This window comes from Dendropsophus ebraccatus, chromosome 12 (genome assembly GCF_027789765.1).
Source record: "Dendropsophus ebraccatus isolate aDenEbr1 chromosome 12, aDenEbr1.pat, whole genome shotgun sequence".
NCBI lineage: Eukaryota > Metazoa > Chordata > Amphibia > Anura > Hylidae > Dendropsophus > Dendropsophus ebraccatus.
In genome coordinates, this window is record NC_091465.1 from 84,031,076 (window position 1) to 84,051,284 (window position 20,209).

Genomic DNA, 20,209 nt, shown 5'->3' on the forward strand with positions numbered 1-20,209 from the left:
GACCAAATGCAGGAAGTGTGGGTGAGGCTTAGTACTAAAGGCCCTATTCCACGGAACGATTATCGTCCGCTACGGACGATAATCGTCCGGTGGAATAGAGTGCAACGATCAGCCGACATCGTTCATGTCGGCTGATCGTTGCAGTCACTTGTTTTTCAACATGTTGAAAAACAAGCGACTGATATAGCAGCGATCTGCTGCCGGCGCTCCATTGAATAGGAGCATCGGCAGCAGATGCTGCTATATCCTATGGGCTGCCCGGACGATCATCGATCCCCCGGGCAGCCCCCCCGCCCCCCCCGCCCCCTCCCGCACTCACCCGCTCGCTGCAGCCGCGTTGAATAGCGGCGGCAGCGAGCGGGGAACGAGGAGCAAACGAGCGCTGAGAGCGCTCGTTTGCTCCTCTAAACGACCTGTGGAATAGGGGCATAAGTGCCCAAGGATGGGCGAGAGATTGAGGACCTGCAAAGTGGGAGCCCCCAGAGCATCTCTACTGTCCATTGAAGATTGTGGACCTGCAAAGTGGGAGCCCCCAGAGCACCTCTACTGTCCATACAAGATTAAGGCTTCCCTTTCATCTCAGCAGCAGCAGCGCTTATGGTAACCCTTTGCTTGCTTTACTGCTGCTGTTTATTTCCTAACTGCTCATAGTACCTTGCAAACCCAGTGTTATCACTTAAAACGAATGTACCATCAGGAACGTTTGCTTTAACATGACCCACGGATAGATTGGCGCGGGTGCAGGGAAGCGAGTGCCACTGTCCCTTTTTTGAACCGCGGCCCGGTTCCTGTGTACGATGCCATTCTATCCATGGGTACTGGGCCGGGGCTGAAGCACTGGAGGCGGGCCGGCTCCGTTAGATTCAATGAAGCCGCGTCATAAAGGGGCGGGGGATTCCTCCCACTGGGGGCGGGCCCGCCAGCCATTCACTTTAATAGCAATTTTAGCAGAGTCACCCCCCAGGATGTCATCCATAGACCCAAGAAATCATGTTAGGGGCGTAACAGGGATCAGGGGCTTTGGTTGTCCAGGCATGCTGGGAATTGTAGTTTTGCAACAGCTGGAAGGCCGTAGGTTCCCCATTCCTGCTATATACGCTAAAAGATCAGTCCAAAACCCCACAACATAAGCAAAGTCGGGCTCGAGATCACAACGATAGTGTATGTACATAACATGAAGGACTGATATCCACAGGATAGGTGGGGTGAGTGGGGGCCCGACCCCTGGGATCTCCACCAACCATGAAAACTATAGCACTTCTCCTCTGAGGGAAGGGAGCAGTAATGTGGATTCACTTTGAGAAGTTCTATAGACAGTGACTACAGTGGTGGCTGGGCATGTGCACTGTCACCTCCATTCTCCTAAATGGTGGGGGTCTCCATATACATAGAACATTTCAGTAACTTGTACCCACTTACCTAGCAGAAGCGCAGAGACCACGACTCTTTTACTCATCATCTTGATAAATATCTGAAAACTAAGAACAAGAACATTTTTTTTTAGTTTTTTTTTTTTATTTAATTTTTATTAGAAATGTTACATACATTTTTTAGGACATATTAAGACAGAATACAATATAAACAAGGTGTCTGTGACTGTACACATTGGAAGGGTGGTCTCTGAGGAAGGTGATAGCTGAGTGGGGGTCCCTGCAGGGATCTGCCCTGCTTACAGTCAAATTATAAGACGGGCATGTGGGAAATATATGGACCAAGGTTTCCACCACCCGATTACCCTGAGAACTTTTAAGGTTTCCTACTCTAACATAAAGCGGTACTCTGTCAAAATATACTGTATATATATAGTCAAATCAACTGGTATCAGAAAGTTTTACAGATTTGTAATTTACTTCTCTTTAAAAAATCTGCAGTCTTCCAGTACTTATCAGCTGCTGCATGTCCTTTAGGAAGTGGTGCATGCTGTCCAGAGAGGTTTCCTATGGGGATTTGCTGCTGCTCTGGACAGTTCCTGACATGGACAGAGATGGCAGCAGAGAGCAATGTGTCAGACTGGAAAGAATACACCACTTCCTGCAGGACATACAGCAGCTGATAAGTACTAGAACATTCAAGATTTTTAAATATAAGTAATTTACAAATTTAACAAATTTTCTCGTACTAGTTGATTTGAATATATATATATATATATATATATATATATATATATATATATATATATATATATAATTTTTTTCCCCCCACTTGAGTTACCCTTTCGGGATAGCTGGTTTACAGAACGGGTCCCTGACCCTAATCCCTAACTCCTGCTCTGATTGCTAACATGGTGCAGTAATATAAAGGGTTAGAATAAGTAAGAATATATTTGATTAGCCCCCATTCGATTTGCTCATCCCCAGTACAGAGACATAAACCAATGAGCGTGCTGTCCTGACTTCCCATATGGATTATTATAAGTACCTGAGTGAGAAGATCTGTCAGCTCCGATGCCGCTGGATATGATGGAGAAGCTTCTGTTCACACTACTTATATTCTCACCTTCACTATGAATCATCATCTCCAGATTAATTACGGCCTACTTAATGATACGACATAATAATAATTACAGGGGCCGGCTCTATTGTCTCAAGCTAAAAACTAATTAAGTGAGCAGCTTCTGGAATGCATTATTGTGTAAGTGGATGAGAGAGGAGGCTCCATAGAGAATGAAGGGACACGTGCCAGCCTGCGTCACTACTCAAAACAAAGGAACCGAGGGCTGATCTGGAGATAGCCGGGGGGCATAGAGTTCTGACCCACCACGATTTCTTACTTGTTCCCTATGCTGTGGATTGTGTACAAGTAAGTTGAATTTGGAAACCCCCTTTATCTTCTTTGAAAATAAAATTCTGTACATTATTATTGTACAAATTAGTGGGACTGACAAGTAAGACCCTTATCACACAGCTGTTTGTTGGTATAAGAGGATGAACCTACATCAGATGTCTAATTTTAGAGTTTGAACAACTACTATAATACTGCCCCCTATATACAGGAATATAACTACTATAATACTGCTCCTATATACAGGAATATAACTACTATAATACTGCTCCTATATACAGGAATATAACTACTATAATACTGCTCCTATATACAGGAATATAACTACTATAATACTGCTCCTATATACAGGAATATAACTACTATAATACTGTTCCTATATACAGGAATATAACTACTATAATACTGCTCCTATATACAAGAATATAACTACTATAATACTGCCCCCTATATACAAGAATATAACTACTATAATACTGCTCCTATATACAAGAATATAACTACTATAATACTGCTCCTATACACAAGAATATAACTACTATAATACTGCTCCTATATACAAGAATATAACTACTATAATACTGCTCCCTATATACAAGAATATAACTACTATAATACTCCTCCTATATACAGGATATAACAACTATAATACTGCTCCTATATACAGGAATATAACTACTATAATACTGCTCCTATATACAGGAATATAACTACTATAATACTGTTCCTATATACAGGAATATAAATACTATAATACTGCCCCCTATATACAGGAATATAACTACTATAATACTGCTCCTATATACAGGAATATAACTACTATAATACTGCCCCCTATATACAAGAATATAACTACTATAATACTGCTACTATATACAGGAATATAACTACTATAATACTGCTCCTATATACAAGAATATAATTACTATAATACTGCTCCTATATACAGGAATATAACTACTATAATACTGCCCCCTATATACAAGAATATAACTACTATAATACTGCTCCTATATACAGGAATATAACTACAATAATACTGCTCCTATATACAAGAATATAACAACTATAATACTGCTCCTATATACAGGAATATAACTACTATAATACTGCTCCTATATACAAGAATATAACAACTATAATACTGCTCCTATATACAGGAATATAACTACTATAATACTGCTCCTATATACAGGAATATAACTACTATAATACTGTTCCTATATACAGGAATATAACTACTATAATACTGCCCCCTATATACAGGAATATAACTACTATAATACTGCTCCTATATACAGGAATATAACTACTATAATACTGCCCCCTATATACAAGAATATAACTACTATAATACTGCTACTATATACAGGAATATAACTACTATAATACTGCTCCTATATACAAGAATATAATTACTATAATACTGCTCCTATATACAGGAATATAACTACTATAATACTGCCCCCTATATACAGGAATATAACTACAATAATACTGCTCCTATATACAGGAATATAACTACTATAATACTGCTCCTATATACAGGAATATAACTACTATAATACTGCTCCTATATACAGGAATATAACTACTATAATACTGCTCCTATATACAGGAATATAACTACTATAATACTGCTCCTATATACAGGAATATAACTACTATAATACTGCTCCTGTATACAGGAATATAACTACTATAATACTGCCCCTATATACAGGAATATACTACTATAATACTGCTCCTATATACAGGAATATAACTACTATAATACTGCCTCTATGATATTTATTATTATTCAGGATGAGGCTTCTTGTCAGGTGACTCATTGTTGTCCTGTGATTTGTTCTCTGCAGGTGATGTATCAGGTTATTGTTCCTCTCGCTGTAGGGTACGGATGATATTACCACGACACGTGAATTCCTGGATTATATATTCCCAGTAACGTGGTATCGGTCCGTACCGTCATCTGGTGTCACTTGTGGTAATATTCCTCCCGCTCTGCTTTATTTCTTCTTTATTCTTAATTTTATATTTTATTTAGATTCTCAAATTAAATAAAGGGTGAAAACATTCAGATAAACCAGTGGTCTGCGGGTCCTGAGGGTCTGTCAGCTTACCCAGGCAGCACACTGCTCTCTGTGCATGCTGGGAAATGTAGTGCTGCAATATCAGTAATAAATCCTTATTACTCTGGAGGTCTGTGTAATATAAGGTTTACACTCGGGGTGCGGCCTCCCCCTCCTCTCTTTCTAGTTCTATCCTCCAGTAAAATCTCATTGGAAAGAAAAAACACTTCTTAGAATTTCAAAGTGAGAATTTCCTGATTAATCCCTCGTTCCATCCCGTTTTCTGGTGCGGAGCCTTGAGGCGGTGGGAGAGCTCAGCACGTGCCGGACTCCTTCACTTTCAGCCGTCACCTCCTGACACACAATCCTATACAGGTGAGTCACAGCAGGAGGCAACCAGAAAGTGAGATACAGGCTGAGATACCTGCAAAATAGGGTAATTCTGTCTCTAGTAACAGGTAGAGCAAAACAAAACACAGGAAGTGCAGGCAGGGCTTACCATGTGCTATGTGCAGTAGGTGGGAGGGAGAACCTGAGAGAGCCTGGGCTGTGTTCCTACAAGCTGGGCCAGCCTGCCTGCTGAAGATTATCCACACTGTGCCTAAAAGGTAAATCCAGGCTTCCCTCTCACCAAAGCACAGGGCAACTGTCCCTTGTGTATATAGCTGCATACCTACTGCTATCCACAAAGCTGCAGTGTAATGTACCCTTCCCCCCCTCCCTTTTGCCCCTTAGTTCAGTGCTGAGTGTAACCCTTTCCTTGCAGCTGCTGTTTCTTTCATTTCTGCTCACAAAGCCAGAGAATCAGAGTAATGTCTTTTTTCTCCACATCTCTAGTAGTGTACGGTGTAAATCATCAGCCTGTTCAGCCCAGTGTACTTTCACCAGCACTATGTCACCGCATAGCAGAGAGAAGTATGTGCTGTGCTGTTATTGGCCAGTAAAAGGCAGGGAGGTCCTGTGTGTATTACCGGCATACAGCTATGCTCCCCTGAAATAGAGAGATTGGGGAGTAGCTGTGCACCATGGAGGAGGCTCTTAGGGGTTCACAAACAGCAATGAGAACAGTAACATCATCTGTCACCACCGAAGGGTTAATCGAACAAAACTATAAAAAGATTGGAAAAATTACAGATAGTTCAGCCAAAAAAAAAAAAAAACTTTCAAATCAACTGATGCCAGAAAGTGCCAGAGATTTGTCATTTACTTCTAATAAAAAAAAAAAAAATCTCCAGTCTTCCAATACTTATTAGCTTCTGTATGTCCTGCAGGAAGTGGTGTATTCTCTCCAGTCTGACACAGTGCTCTCTGCTGCCACCTCTGTCCATGTCAGGTACTGTCCAGAGCAGCAGCAAATCCCATAGAAAACCTCTCCTGCTCTGGGCAGTTCCTGACATGGACAGAGGTGGCAGCAGAGAGCACTGTGTCAGACTGCAGAGAATACACCACTTCCTGCAGGACATATATAGCAGCCGGGGACACAGTTCACTGTGCACAGGACGGATCCGCTACTCCGGAGCTCATAGGACAGGTACTCCCACAGTCCTCCCACGCCTGATTGGCCTTTGGACACTAGAAGGAATCTTAAAGGGGAACTCCAACACATCTCCACAACATCTGCTCACACCCCATTGAAATCTATTATACAAACAAGTCAGGGGATGTTTTGAATTAGAAATTTACTAGTCCAAAGGGTTAACTCTCCCTGCGACATGGCTGATGATTCAGTAAGGTGGAATTCGCCTTTAAGCTCCACAGCGTTGACTCAGCTGTTCAGTTATCCGACTTAGTGGAGGTGCAGAGACTTCAGATTTACACAAGTCACTAGGTCACCATTGGTTTTGGTCACTTAGAACAGTGACACTCATGGATGACTCTTCTAGTCCAACCCAAAAATAACACCATGACCCTGGCAGCCTGAGGTCAATGTTCCTTAGATCTTGAGAACCGATATCAGTAATGTATGGACATTGGAGGTCGGAGATGAGAAGAGGTTGGTCACCAGAAATACGTAGGAAAAGTGTCATGGATCTCCTACCGGACAGATATAATGTATATAACGCTATTACTCAGCATTGCTTTATATATCATGTGTGTCGCAGCAGCCTGATATCTGGCTCAGCTAAAGGTGGTCGCATTGAGGAAGTCATGGCGGTATTGGAGGAGTTTCTTTCCCAAAAGTCAAAGTCACTTCCCGATCACTTAAAGAGTTACTCCGGGCTGGGGTCATTTTTATTGTACGGCTGGGGGGGGGGGGGGGATTGATTATAGAAGGCGCCAGTCACTTACCTCCCCGGTTCCAGCACCCGGTTCCGGATTGCGCCACCCTGTTCTCCCATCCGGCTGTTGCTTCCTGGTCTGAGCTGCGGCTTGAGATGTGACGTTTTAAGGAGCTCGGCCATTCAGCGGCCGAGGCGGAACCTTGCTATGGTCGCCAGCCATTGAGGGCGAGGGCCTGCCTGCAGATAGCAGTTGGGACGTGCTCAGCTCGTGGGCCTACTCCATAGCCCGGGACCGTGGTAGGGCGTACATTTACACCCTCCTGTGTTAAGGCCCATGCAGTTGGGGCGTAAATGTAATCCTGTGGTCCTTAAGGGGTTAAAAGGAATGTGTCTTTAGAAAACAACCTAATTTGTTTTTGTTAGTTATACTATAAAAGAAAAAAAATCCTATATATATTTTAGTGACTTTTATTTTAATTTTACTTTGTATATTATATAATAATCCTGAGATTTTGCAGTTTTCATTCCCACCACCAGGCCTAAAACAAAGCTGAGGCTTCCTGTTCTGTCTGTGATGATAAGGAGGAGCAGGCGGCTGTAAAGTGATCTGAACAGAATTGCAGCAACAGGTGACACATGTGGAAAAGAGAATAGACAAAGCTCACAGCTCAGCCTCCCCCTCTTTGTGTAATGACTTTTTCAAAGATCACGGAGTAGACCCAGTAATGTTTGCAATTCATTTTAATAGAGCAGCTTCTGTCTATTGTTGCTTCTGGTCCTGCTGTAAAGCAGATCTCTAATGCTGTCAGGTCAGCCCCCAGAAAAGGTTTTCTGTGGGGAGTTGCTGCTGATCTGGACAGTTCCTGACATGGACAGAGGTGGCAGCAGAGAGCACTGTGTCAGACTGGAAAGAATACACCACTTCCTGCAGAACATACAGCAGCTGATAAGTACTGGAAGACTAGAGATTTTTTAATAGAAGTAAATCACAATTCTCTAGCACTTTTTGACACCAGAAAAAAACTTAGTTGTATAACCCCCTAAAATTAATCCCGAAACTATTAACTTTTTTTTACTTTTTTCATACAGATATTCCAGGAAGACTGCTGGTATAGCACCACCTGCTGTTTCCTCTGTGGACATACATGTGTGGCCTCTGACTCTTCTCCGCAGGGAATGTAGTGGGATCCTGTGAAGCTGCAGCATCTTCTCTGCTAAACAGCACAGTCACAGCCTCCTCCTCTGCCAAGCGGAGATGCTGCAGCTTCAGAGAGGAAAAAATACTCTAAATGTTAAAGGGTTTTTTAACCAAATGTGTAAAATTGTGTCGCTATAATATAATAGTATATTCCTCCATCAGCTGAGCTGTAATAGGGCTGAGCTGTGGTGGGGCTTGTCACTATATGATTGGTGGGGCTGCCACTGCTGGGACTGTGAGAATGAAGGGGATACGGGGCTACTTTAGCATGTAGATGGGGGTTTGATCACATGCGGGTGGCCCAGTGCTGGTGATACAAACGGCCGCCTGTAAGCAGGGCTGTGTTGGCACGCTCCTCCAAAGTTACACTGTCGCTTTAAAAAATGTTTGCCATGTTAAAAGTTGTGATTGGCAGATGTGTAGGTGTTCGGACCCCTACTGATCACTAGAATGTGTTGGTACTGCGCACTCAATGATCTCTTTAGACTACTATGTCTACATAGTCGATGGGATTGTCTTGGCCGCACACATAGAGGGTAGGGAGAGAGCTGCTCAGCCACGCGCTTCTCTTCCCAGTTATTCTAACAGTTCCAAACTTTTAAGGTTTTTTTTTTGACAGGTGTACGAAAATGTTGGTGTATTTTAGTGACTTTCAAACCACACCCCCTTCCTGTGAGGTAACACCCCCTTCCTGTGAAGACACACCCTTTCATGTGAAGCTGCACCCTTATCTGTGATGCCACACCCCTATCTGTGATGCCACACCCCTTCCTGTGAAGCCCACACCCACCTTCTTCCTTTGAAGTCACATCTCCATCCTGTAAAGCCACACCCCCTTCTGGTGAAGCCACAGCCCCTTCCTGGGAAGCCACACCCACTTCCTGTGAAGCTGCATCCTCTACCTCTTTACACACCCTCTATGTGATGCCACACACCCTTCATATGAAGCCACATCCCCTTCTTGTGAAGCCACACACCCTTCTGGTGAAGCCACACCCACTTCCTGGGAAGCCACACCCCCTTCCTGTGAAGTCACATCTCCTTTCTGTGAAGTCACATCACCTTCCTGTGAGGCCAAACCTCTTCCTCTGAAGTCACATCTCCTTCCTGTGAAGCCTTTACCCACTTTCTATGAAGCCACATCTCTTTCCTATGAAGCCACGCCCCCTTCATGTGACATCATACCCTCTTCCTGTCAAGCCACACACCCTTCCTGTGAAGTCATATTCCTTTTCCTGTGAAGCCACACCTCTTTCTCTGAAGTCACATCTCCTTCTTTTGAAATCACATCTCCTTCCTGTGAAGCCACATCTCCTTCCTGTGAAGCCACATCTCCTTCTTGTGAAGCCCTATTTCCTTTCTGTGAAGCCATACCCCGTTCCTGTGAAGCCACACCCCTTCCTGTGAAGTCCTATCCTCTTCCTGTGAAACCACACCCCCTTCCTCTGAAGTCACATCTCCTTCCTGTGAAGCCACACTACCTTCCTGTGAAGTCACATCACCTTCTTGTGAAATCACATCTCCTTCCTGTGAAGTCATATCCTCTTCCTGTGAAGACACACTCACTTCCTGTAAAGTCACATCGCCTTCCTGTGAAGCCACACCCCCTTCCTGTGAAGTCATATCCCTTTCCTGTGAAGCCACACCCCTTCCTGTGAAGGCACACCCACTTCATGTGAAGTCCCATCGCCTTCCTGTGAAGTCACCCCCCTTCCTGTGAAGCCCCTTCCTGTGAAGGCACACCCACTTCCTGTGAAGTCCCATCGCCTTTCTGTGAAGTCACCCCCCCTTCCTGTGAAGCCACACCCCCTTCCTCTGAAGCCACACCCCTTCCTATGAAGTCTCATCTCCTTCCTATGAAGCCACACCCCCTTCATGTGAAGTCATATTCCTTTCCTGTGAAGCCACACCCTCTGTGTATCTGTCTTGACTGATTCGTTATTGTTCTGTTCATGAACCAGAAGGCTCAGGATGAGCAGTGGTTTAGGCCCCTTTAAAACACAACACATGAGTCCATATATTTTAGTTTCTCTTGCTTTTATTACAATGACATTTTATCAGAACAGCGTATTATAGTGTATAGTGTATTATAGTAGCGGGTCGCTGCTTCTTGCCTCCAGCTTTGGGTTACTTGGGACAACGCTTTCGGGGGATACAGTGCCGACGGTGTTTACCTTTTTTAGGCCCTAAGACGTACTTGTCTTTGCAGAAACATCCGGGCTTAGTTGCCTTGGATGGGCAGGGTGGTGAGGCTTGTCCTATTGTTTCGCAGGTTGGCGGGCAGGCCGGCCCCTTGGCTCGCCATTCTTCATTCTTGGCACAGTTGTGTTCTACAATAAAGACTCTGGTTTAGTAATTGGGCAGATGTGTAGTGATAGGATGAAGCCCATAAAACAAGCTATCACTAGCAACTAGCCAGCCTGTTGATGGTTTCCAGTTGGTCAATGTTTCTTTTTACCCAACAAAGATGCTGGATTCTATATATACTGAATACACGGCTATGGCAGGCTGTACTAGCAGTACTGTCATGGCAGCCATGGAGGCCTCCAGATGTCAGGACAACCCAACCGCACCCTGCACATGCATTGTGCGGGTGACAGTCAGACCCCCTGGATGTCTAATAATGATACTCAGGACTGGAGAGACCACAGTGGTCAGACCTCCACCATTCAGCATGTTCTTCTCTATCATATGATGTGAGGATCCCCTATCGTACGGGAATAAAAGTGCCCACCTACATACAGACCCAAGATTAGGCTAACTAGCCACTGTAAACAATACCATAGTGTACCGGTAGGGGTGGTCCACAAAGGTCTATACCACCTGGGCAAAGTATCTCTGTCAGGTATCACACTAAGGGGATGAAGGTGTAATTTGTGTTTTCCCCACTAGATGTCTCCCTCTTCTTATATACTGTCTGGGTATATAAGCACAGCTGAAGGGAATGGGTTAAGTGTTGACCTGTTTGTTCACTGTTCTTGACCAATCACAGGTGCAGGTACTACACATAACCAGTTAACCATCTACACTTCTTCCCTTTTCTTTCCCCACTGCCCCATCAATGGGTGGGTAGACCCGCTTACCCCTATTTAAACACAGTTAGTTCCTGGAGGGAGGTCCTTAGTTAGTTGATGGGCAGAAAGACAAGCAAGACAGAGAGCTCCTGTGGCAGTGAAGCCGGGCCTGGCCCAGGCGAGAACCCTTGTCAGGGACAGGAGACAAAGAGATTTTTGTATCAGATTTATTTCAAGATGCAGTGCTAAACCCTCAGGAGGGGCAACGATTCTCTAGGGTGCACCTTGTCCACGCCAGGGACCCTTCTCCGTTATTCTCAGGACAGTTAGCACAAACAAGGAACTGACCCCCACTAAGACAAAGAGCGGGAAAGCCGAAGTAACTTACTGACTGATGCATGGCTCTTCTGGGAGGTCTCGGGAAGTCTGCGACACCCAGTTGTAAAGGTCTGGGGCTCGTATTACTCAACCTGGCACTCCCTGATCTGTTTGGGCAGAAGGCGGTCAGGTAGCTATACGTGAGGGCACCTGTCAGGTCTACTATTGTGTTGTTTCTGTATTGCACTGGAGTTTTCCATGTAAAGTCACCTTGGTTAAGTGCTGGACTCTGTCCTATTTTTGTCGCCTCACCCGCACCTCCACCTTGTTCTCCCCTTTCAAGTGCCAGTGCCGTATGTCCGGGGATGGGTATCACCGCTCCTGGCCACCATGACAAGTCAACCCAAGAAACACTAAGCCCACCTGCTGAATAACACCTCCTCAGCACCCCGGGCCATGGCAGTACCAACCACTGACTTGCATATACTGATTTACAGACCTTATACAGACCCCGGGCTAGGTGTGCACATACTCATCTCTCCCAGTTCCTGAACCTGGAATAGAGAAGTGCAGGAACAAGGACAGGTGAGTATAATGTTAGGACGCTGGGGAGATTTGCCTGATCTTTCATGAGTCTTGGAGACCTTTCTTTTTACAGGAGGTTTTTGAAAGTATTCTGTATTCATATTGTGTAAGTGATGTTATTAGGGAACACCTACCTTTAGGTCCTCTGCCAGGCTGACGCTTACCCTTCTTACCACCAGTGGCAACAGTGCCAATCAGATGCAGAGCTATGGGAGAGAAAGAGAGAGGAGCTTATTATAAACCCATGAATGTCCGCAGTCGTATCTACATACAGTATCATCATATCCACAACCTCCTATATACCAGATGTAGCTAGGCTTACCATGAGTTGTAGCCAGGGTTAACTTGATCACAATAATGCATTTAACTTGGCTTTCTAATTGACTTAACATACTGTACCTCCCTGACACAATTGCTGTGTCAGGGATCAAGTTAACCCTGGCTACAACTCATGGTAAAGCTGGCTACATCTGTAGCTACAGACTAGGATGAGTACCTGATGATGTCAGCCGCAGGCTACAGGTCTTTATACCTGATGTCTGTGGGCTCCGTTATAACATCATGTATAGAGGGTCCTCGGCTATTATACATCATGTATAGTGGGTCCCCGGCTATTATACATCACGTATAGAGGGTCCCCAGCTATGATACATCATGTATAGAGGGTCCCCGGCTATTATACATCATGTATAGAGGGTCCCCGGCTATTATACATCATGTATAGTGGGTCCCCGGCTATTATACATCATGTATAGTGGGTCCCCGGCTATTATACATCATGTATAGTGGGTCCCCGGCTATTATACATCATGTATAGTGGGTCCCCGGCTATTATACATCATGTATAGAGGGTCCTCGGCTATTATACATCATGTATAGTGGGTCCCCGGCTATTATACATCATGTATAGTGGGTCCCCGGCTATTATACATCATGTATAGTGGGTCCCCGGCTATTATACATCATGTATAGTGGGTCCCCGGCTATTATACATCATGTATAGTGGGTCCCCGGCTATTATACATCATGTATAGTGGATCCCCTGCTATTATACATCATGTATAGAGGGTCCTCGGCTATTATACATCATGTATAGAGGGTCCCCAGCTATGATACATCATGTATATTGGGTTCCTAGCTATTAAACATCATGTATAGAGGGTCCCCAGCTATTATACATCATGTATAGAGGGTCCTCGGCTTTTATACATCATGTATAGAGGGTCCCCAGCTATTATACATCATGTATAGTGGGTCCCCGGCTATTATACATCATGTATAGAGGGTCCTCAGCTATTATACATTATGTATAGAGTGTCCTCGGCTTTTATACATCATGTATAGAGGGTCCCCAGCTATTATACATCATGTATAGTGGGTTCCGGCTATTATACATCATGTATAGAGGGTCCTCAGGTATTATACATTATGTATAGAGGGTCCTCGGCTATGATGTATCATGTATAGTGGGTCCCCTGCTATTATACATCATGTATAGTGGGTCCCCTGCTATTATACATCATGTATAGAGGGTCCCCGGCTATTATACATCATGTATAGAGGGTCCCCGGCTATTATACATCATGTATAGTGGGTTCCTAGCTATTATACATCATGTATAGTGGGTTCCTAGCTATTATACATCATGTATAGAGGGTCCTCGTCTATTATACATCATGTATAGAGGGTCCTCGGCTATTATACATCATGTATAGAGTGTCCTCGGCTATCATACATCATCTATAGTGGGTCCCCGGCTATTATACATCATGTATAGTGGGTCCTCGGCTATGATATATCATGTATAGTGGGTCCCCGGCTATTATACATCATGTATAGAGGGTCCCCGGCTATTATACATCATGTATAGTGGGTCCCCGGCTATTATACATCATGTATAGAGGGTCCCCGGCTATTATACATCATGTATAGTGGGTCCCGGCTATTATACATCATGTATAGAGGGTCCTCAGGTATTATACATTATGTATAGAGTGTCCTCGGCTATTATACATCATGTATAGAGGGTCCCCAGCTATTATACATCATGTATAGAGGGTCCCCGGCTATTAGATATCATGTATAGTGGGTCCCCAGCTATTATACATCATGTATAGAGTGTCCTCGGCTATTATACATCATGTATAGTGGGTTCCTAGCTATTATACATCATGTATAGAGGGTCCTCGTCTTTTATACATCATGTATAGAGTGTCCTCGGCTATTATACATCATGTATAGTGGGTCCCCGGCTATTATACATCATGTATAGAGGGTCCCTGGCTATTATACATCATGTATAGTGGGTCCCCGGCTATTATACATCATGTATAGTGGGTCCCCGGCTATTATACATCATGTATAGTGGGTCCCCGGCTATTATACATCATGTATAGTGGGTCCCCGGCTATTATACATCATGTATAGTGGGTCCCCGGCTATTATACATCATCTATAGTGGGTCCCCGGCTATTATACATCATGTATAGTGGGTCCCCGGCTATTATACATCATGTAATTCTGGGACCCCTCAGATTCATCATTACCTGCACCCCTTTAATAACCCCCAGGTGTCTCACAGATAGACATAATTTTTTTCCCCGTCACTGTCATCTGTAGACACTAGGGAGCCCTCTACTGGACACTATAAAAGTTGCTGGTGAGCACAGCTAATACAGAGTATTATGTATTGAACTGGAGTGTAATAAGAGGAGCCGCTGATATTGGTCACATATCATATAATGTCTCTGGATAAGGTGCAGGATGGGGTGCAGAGCAATAAGCATCCCTGTCTAGTGCACCCCTGCTCACTGTAACAAAGCTGGGACTCCTGTCATAATGTCAGGAGTCCCTGCTCTATACAGGATTTCCTGCTCAAAAGCAGGAAGCTTCTGCTCCTGAGGGGGCCTGGCCTTCTTACAGCAGGGTAGTATGGCTGGTTCTGCTGTCAGGCTGCCTGACTTGGAGCTTTGTAACAAACTGGAGGATGCAGCACAGCATGCTTACCCGCTGTGCTGCATGTTTGGAGCTTCCTCTGACTGTTGGATAAGAAAGGAGGGAGAGGTCTGATGGTAGGACAGACTGCAGAGGAAGAAGAGCAGGTGAAGAGCAGGAAGCCTTTTTTGCAGTGCTGTGTCTTGTGCCTCCTCCTCTACATGACCTGTGCTGCATCCTCCTCCCTGCTCCTGACCCCTCTTTACAGCGGCCCCACTGGAGGAAGAGAAATAAGATGTAACCAGTGAGGTTATATTGTATGAGTTTATGTAATTGTATAAGTGTGGGTATATTTGTGTATTTATGTGTGTGTGTGTGTGTGTGTGCATGTATGTGTGTGTGTATATGCATATGTATATACTTTTTTGGTAAATTAGTAGAATAGGTGTTGGTGCTTGTTTTATGAGGCTATTACACTGCGCTGTATTGGACAGGAGGGGATGCCAGAACTATCGTTCATGTGGCTCTTTCTCTTGTCTTGGCCTGATACTGTATTCTGTAACATGGTAAGGGCCTGATACTGGGATGTATAATATGCAGGGGGCCTGATACTGGGATGTATAATATTCTGGGGCCTGATACTGGGATGTATAATATGCTGGGAGCCTGATACTGGGATGTATAATATGCAGGGGGCCTGATACTGGGATGTATAATATGCAGGGGGCCTGATACTGGGGTGTATAATATGCTGGGGCCTGATACTGGGATGTATAATATGCTGGGGCCTGATACTGGGATGTATAATATGCTGGGGGCCTGATACTGGGATTTATAATATGCTGGGGCCTGATATTGGGATGTATAATATGCTGGGGGCCTGATACTGGGATATATAATATGCTGGGGCCTGATACTGGGAAATATAATATGCTGGGGGCCTGATACTGGGATGTTTAATATGCAGGGGGCCCGATACTCTGATTTATAATATGCTGAGGCCTGATACTGGGATGTATAATATGCAGGGGGCCTGATACTGGGATGTATAATATGCTGGGGGCCTGATACTGGGATGTATAATATGCAGGGGGCATGATACCGAGGTCTGTGTAATGCTGGGGGTCTGATAATGTGGTCTATAATATACGGGGGACCTGATACTGGGGTGTGTGATATACTGGGGACCTGATACTGGGGTGTGTAATATGCTGGGGGCCTGATACTGGGGTCTGTATTATGCAGGGCGCCTGATACTGGGGTCTGTATTATACATGGGACCTGATACTGGGGTGTGTAATATGCTGGGGGCCTGATACTGGGGTGTGTATTATGCAGGGGGACTGATACTGGGGTGTGTATTATACAGGGGGCCTGATACTGGGGTGTGTATTATACAGGGGGCCTGATACTGGGATGTATACTATGCTGGTGGCCTGATACTGAGGTATGTGTAATGCTGGGGGTCTGATACTGAGGTCTATAATAAGCTGGGGATCTGATACTGAGGTCTTTAATAAGCTGGGGGCCTGATACTGGGGTCTGTATTATACAGGGGGCCTGATACTGGGGTCTGTATTATACAGGGGGTCTGATACTGGGGTCTGTATTATGCAGGGAGTCTGATACTGGGGTCTGTGTTATACATGGGGCCTGATACTGGGGTCTGTATTATACTGGAGGTCTGATACTGGGGTCTGTATTATACAGGGGGCCTGATACTGGGGTCTGTATTATACAGGTGGCTGATACTGGGGTCTGTATTATGCAGGGGGTCTGATACTGGGGTCTGTGTTATACAGGGGGCCTGATACTGGGGTCTGCATTATACAGGGGGCCTGATACTAGCGTCTGTATTATGAAGGGGGTCTGTATTATGCAGGGGGACTGATACTGGGGTCTGTATTATACAGGGGGCTGATACTGGGGCCTGTATTATACTGGGGTTTGTATTATGCTGGGAGCTGATACTGGGGTCTTTATTATACAGGGGGCCTGATACTGGGGTCTGTATTATGCAGGTGGCCTGATACTGGGGTCTGTATTATACAGGGGGCCTGATACTGGGGTCTGTATTATGCAGGGGGTCTGATACTGGGGTCTGTATTATGCAGGGGGCCTGATACTGGCGTCTGTATTATGAAGGGTGTCTATATTATGCAGGGGGCCTGATACTGGGGTCTGTGTTATACAGGGGGACTTATACTGGGGTCTGTATTATACTGGAGGTCTGATACTGGGGTCTGTATTATACAGGGGGCCTGATACTGGGGTCTGTATTATACAGGGGGCCTGATACTGGGGTCTGTATTATACAGGGGGCCTGATACTGGGGTCTGTATTATACAGGGGCCGGATACTGGGGTCTGTATTATACAGGGGGCCTGATACTGGGGTCTGTATTATACAGGGGGCCTGATACTGGGGTCTGTATTATACAGGGGGCCTGATACTGGGGTCTGTATTATACAGGGGGCCTGATACTGGGGTCTGTATTATACAGGGGGCCTGATACTGGGGTCTGTATTATACAGGGGGCCTGATACTGGGGTCTGTATTATACAGGGGGCCTGATACTGGGGTCTGTATTATACAGGGGCCCGATACTGGGGTCTGTATTATACAGGGGGCCTGATACTGGGGTCTGTATTATACAGGGGGCCTGATACTGGGGTCTGTATTATACAGGGGGCCTGATACTGGGGTCTGTATTATACAGGGGGCCTGATACTGGGGTCTGTATTATACAGGGGCCTGATACTGGGGTCTGTATTATACAGGGGGCCTGATACTGGGGTCTGTATTATGCAGGGGGCTTGATACTGGGGTCTGTATTATACAGGGGGCCTGATACTGGGGTCTGTATTATGCAGGGGCCGGATACTGGGGTATGTAATATGCGTTATAAGAGCGAGCATTATAAGGGGAGCGGCTGATATCAGTCACATGTTATAATATCTTTGGAGGTTATATCAGTACTGGAGCGTTATAAGTAAATTGAGCAGCTGTCCACTAACCCAGGTCTTAAAGTGACTCTGTACCCACAATCTGTCCCCCCCAAACCACTTGTACCTTCGGATAGCGGCTTTTAATCCAAGATCTGTCCTGGGGTCCGTTCAGCAGGTGATGCAGTTACTGTCCTAAAAACAACTTTTAATCCTGCAGCGCTGTGCCCAACGGCCGGGGCTTACATTTGTATATGCATTAGGCTGGCACCACCTCTCCGTCCTTCCTCCCCACCCTCCTCATCATTAGGAATGATCCAGGAACATTTACTGCTGTTTGAGCTTTGCACAAGTGTCTTAACGATCCAGCCCCTGTTCATTATACACACAGGTGAGGAATAGGAGACAATCTGCCTGGAGCATTCCTAATAATGAGGAGGGTGGGGAGGAAGGACAGAGAGGGTGTGCCAGCCTAATGCACATACAAATGTAATGGTGCGTTTACACGTAACGATAATTGGCCCGATCGTACGATTAACGATGTCGGAGTAACAATTTTTTTTTCATAACGAGCAGCGTTTAGACGGTACGATATATCGTACGGAAAATTAATTTCGCGATTGTTTTGCGAACGCTTAAGCCTATCTCACACATTGGTTAAATCGGCGAACGACTGTTCACACGGAACGATTTGCGAACTTTTTGCGAACGACGAACGATGATTTGATAACATGTTGAAAGATCAAAACGAGCGATGTATCGTTCGTCGTTTGATTGTTCGCTGCGTTTACACGTACGATTATTATTCGAATTCGATTATCGTTATCGCACAAATTCGTACGATAATCGTTACGTGTAAACGCACCATAAGCCCCGGCCGTTAGACACAGCGCTGCGGGATTAAAAGTTGTTTTTAGGACAATAACTGCATCCCCTGCCGAACGGACCCCAGGACAGATCTTGGATTAAAAGCAGCTATCCGAAGGTACAAGTGGTTTGGGGGGGGGGGGGGGGTCAGATTGTGGGTACAGAGTCGCTTTAACTAGAGATGAGCGAAGCTTTGGGACTTTGGTCCGAAAGCAGTTCGCTCGATCGTGATGCCTGTGATCCCGGGTGCATAGTTGTGATCCCGGGAATATGTGGCCAGGATATTCCAGGGAATGGATCTGGAATTCCCTGGAATAGCCTGGCCGCATGTTCCCGGGATCGCAACTATGCACCCGGGATCACAGGCATGACGATCGAGTGCAGATGCCGTCTGACCAAAAGTCCGACGTCCGCGCATCTCTAGTCTTATCCAGTCCAGTCCGCGTAGTCTTATCCAGTCCACCCAGTTCCTAGTACCATTCTACTTACTGACTGTAGACAAGAGGAGGATCACTGTCAGTTTGTGCATTTTCGCTCCCGGACTTCTTGCTTTGTATCTGGAAGGAAATAAATCTGTAAAAGTTTGTGACAACCAGTGGCAGCGCGCCTGTCAGCCCCAGCAGCCCTACAGTTTAACCCTTCAGTAGCTCTGATCCTGGTTTGGTTGGGGTCCTGTCTGACTTGGTAAAGTCCCCCTCCCCCCTCCTATGATTCCATCATTACATGGGTCCAGTCCAGTAATAGAATGAGGCTGTGTAAGTGGAGTCTCCCCTGTCCGTTACCCTAATGGTGGTCGCTGTATACTCCACCTGTGGACTGGGCTCAGTATACAGATGGTGCTCCTACTGTCTCCTCTCCACAATAGTCTCGATGCCGGTGAAGCCTGGTTTCTGCACTTTATACCCAGTATAACCGTGTGGCTGGTGGGTGTTACATCTGACATAGTAAATCAGAGCGCATAATACAATAGAACAGTCACTGGAAGGTTACATGTAGGCCCATGACCGCCACATCACAACTCAGCGCCACAACAATGAGTGCAGACATACAGCTGGGGGTAATGGTGATGAAGTTGCTGCAGAGCCAGGGAAGGGGTTTACTCCAGTGCAGCATCTCTTGCAACAGCATAAACCAACACTGCAGGACCAGACCCTGGCTGGGAAACGGAGGGGGGGGGGCCTACTGTAGGGTTCCCCCTCATTTCCATAACCAGCCAACAAATAGCAGCAGCCTAGCAATACTGCCGTAACTTGGGGCTGCCAGGTATTGTTAG

The 20,209-nt window shown here is 45.4% G+C and overlaps 1 protein-coding gene across 1 annotated transcript; it reads right to left on the reverse strand.

Annotated features, from left to right (window-relative positions):
* Positions 1 to 10,309: 10,309 nt before the first annotated feature.
* On the reverse strand, positions 10,310 to 19,801 carry LOC138769807 (cysteine-rich venom protein 1-like). Its single transcript, XM_069948490.1, has 4 exons — positions 19,746 to 19,801; positions 19,426 to 19,493; positions 12,325 to 12,396; positions 10,310 to 10,603 (listed from the first exon to the last, which is right to left on the reverse strand). The coding sequence occupies exons 2-4, from the start codon at positions 19,463 to 19,465 to the stop codon at positions 10,401 to 10,403; spliced, it is 315 nt and encodes a 104-aa protein (XP_069804591.1). The 5' UTR covers positions 19,466 to 19,493; positions 19,746 to 19,801; the 3' UTR covers positions 10,310 to 10,400.
* Between the last annotated feature and the right edge of the window lie 408 nt (positions 19,802 to 20,209).

Bases quoted from the DNA above. Each gene is read 5' to 3' on its own strand.
- LOC138769807 (XM_069948490.1), bottom strand. From the start codon at position 19,465: ATGCACAAACTGACAGTGATCCTCCTCTTGTCTACAGTCA. The intron at 12,397-19,425 runs GTAAGTAGAATG...TCTCTCCCATAG, and splicing joins CCTCCTCTTGTCTACAGTCA to CTCTGCATCTGATTGGCACT. The intron at 10,604-12,324 runs GTAGGTGTTCCC...TCTTTATTGTAG, and splicing joins GCCTGGCAGAGGACCTAAAG to AACACAACTGTGCCAAGAAT.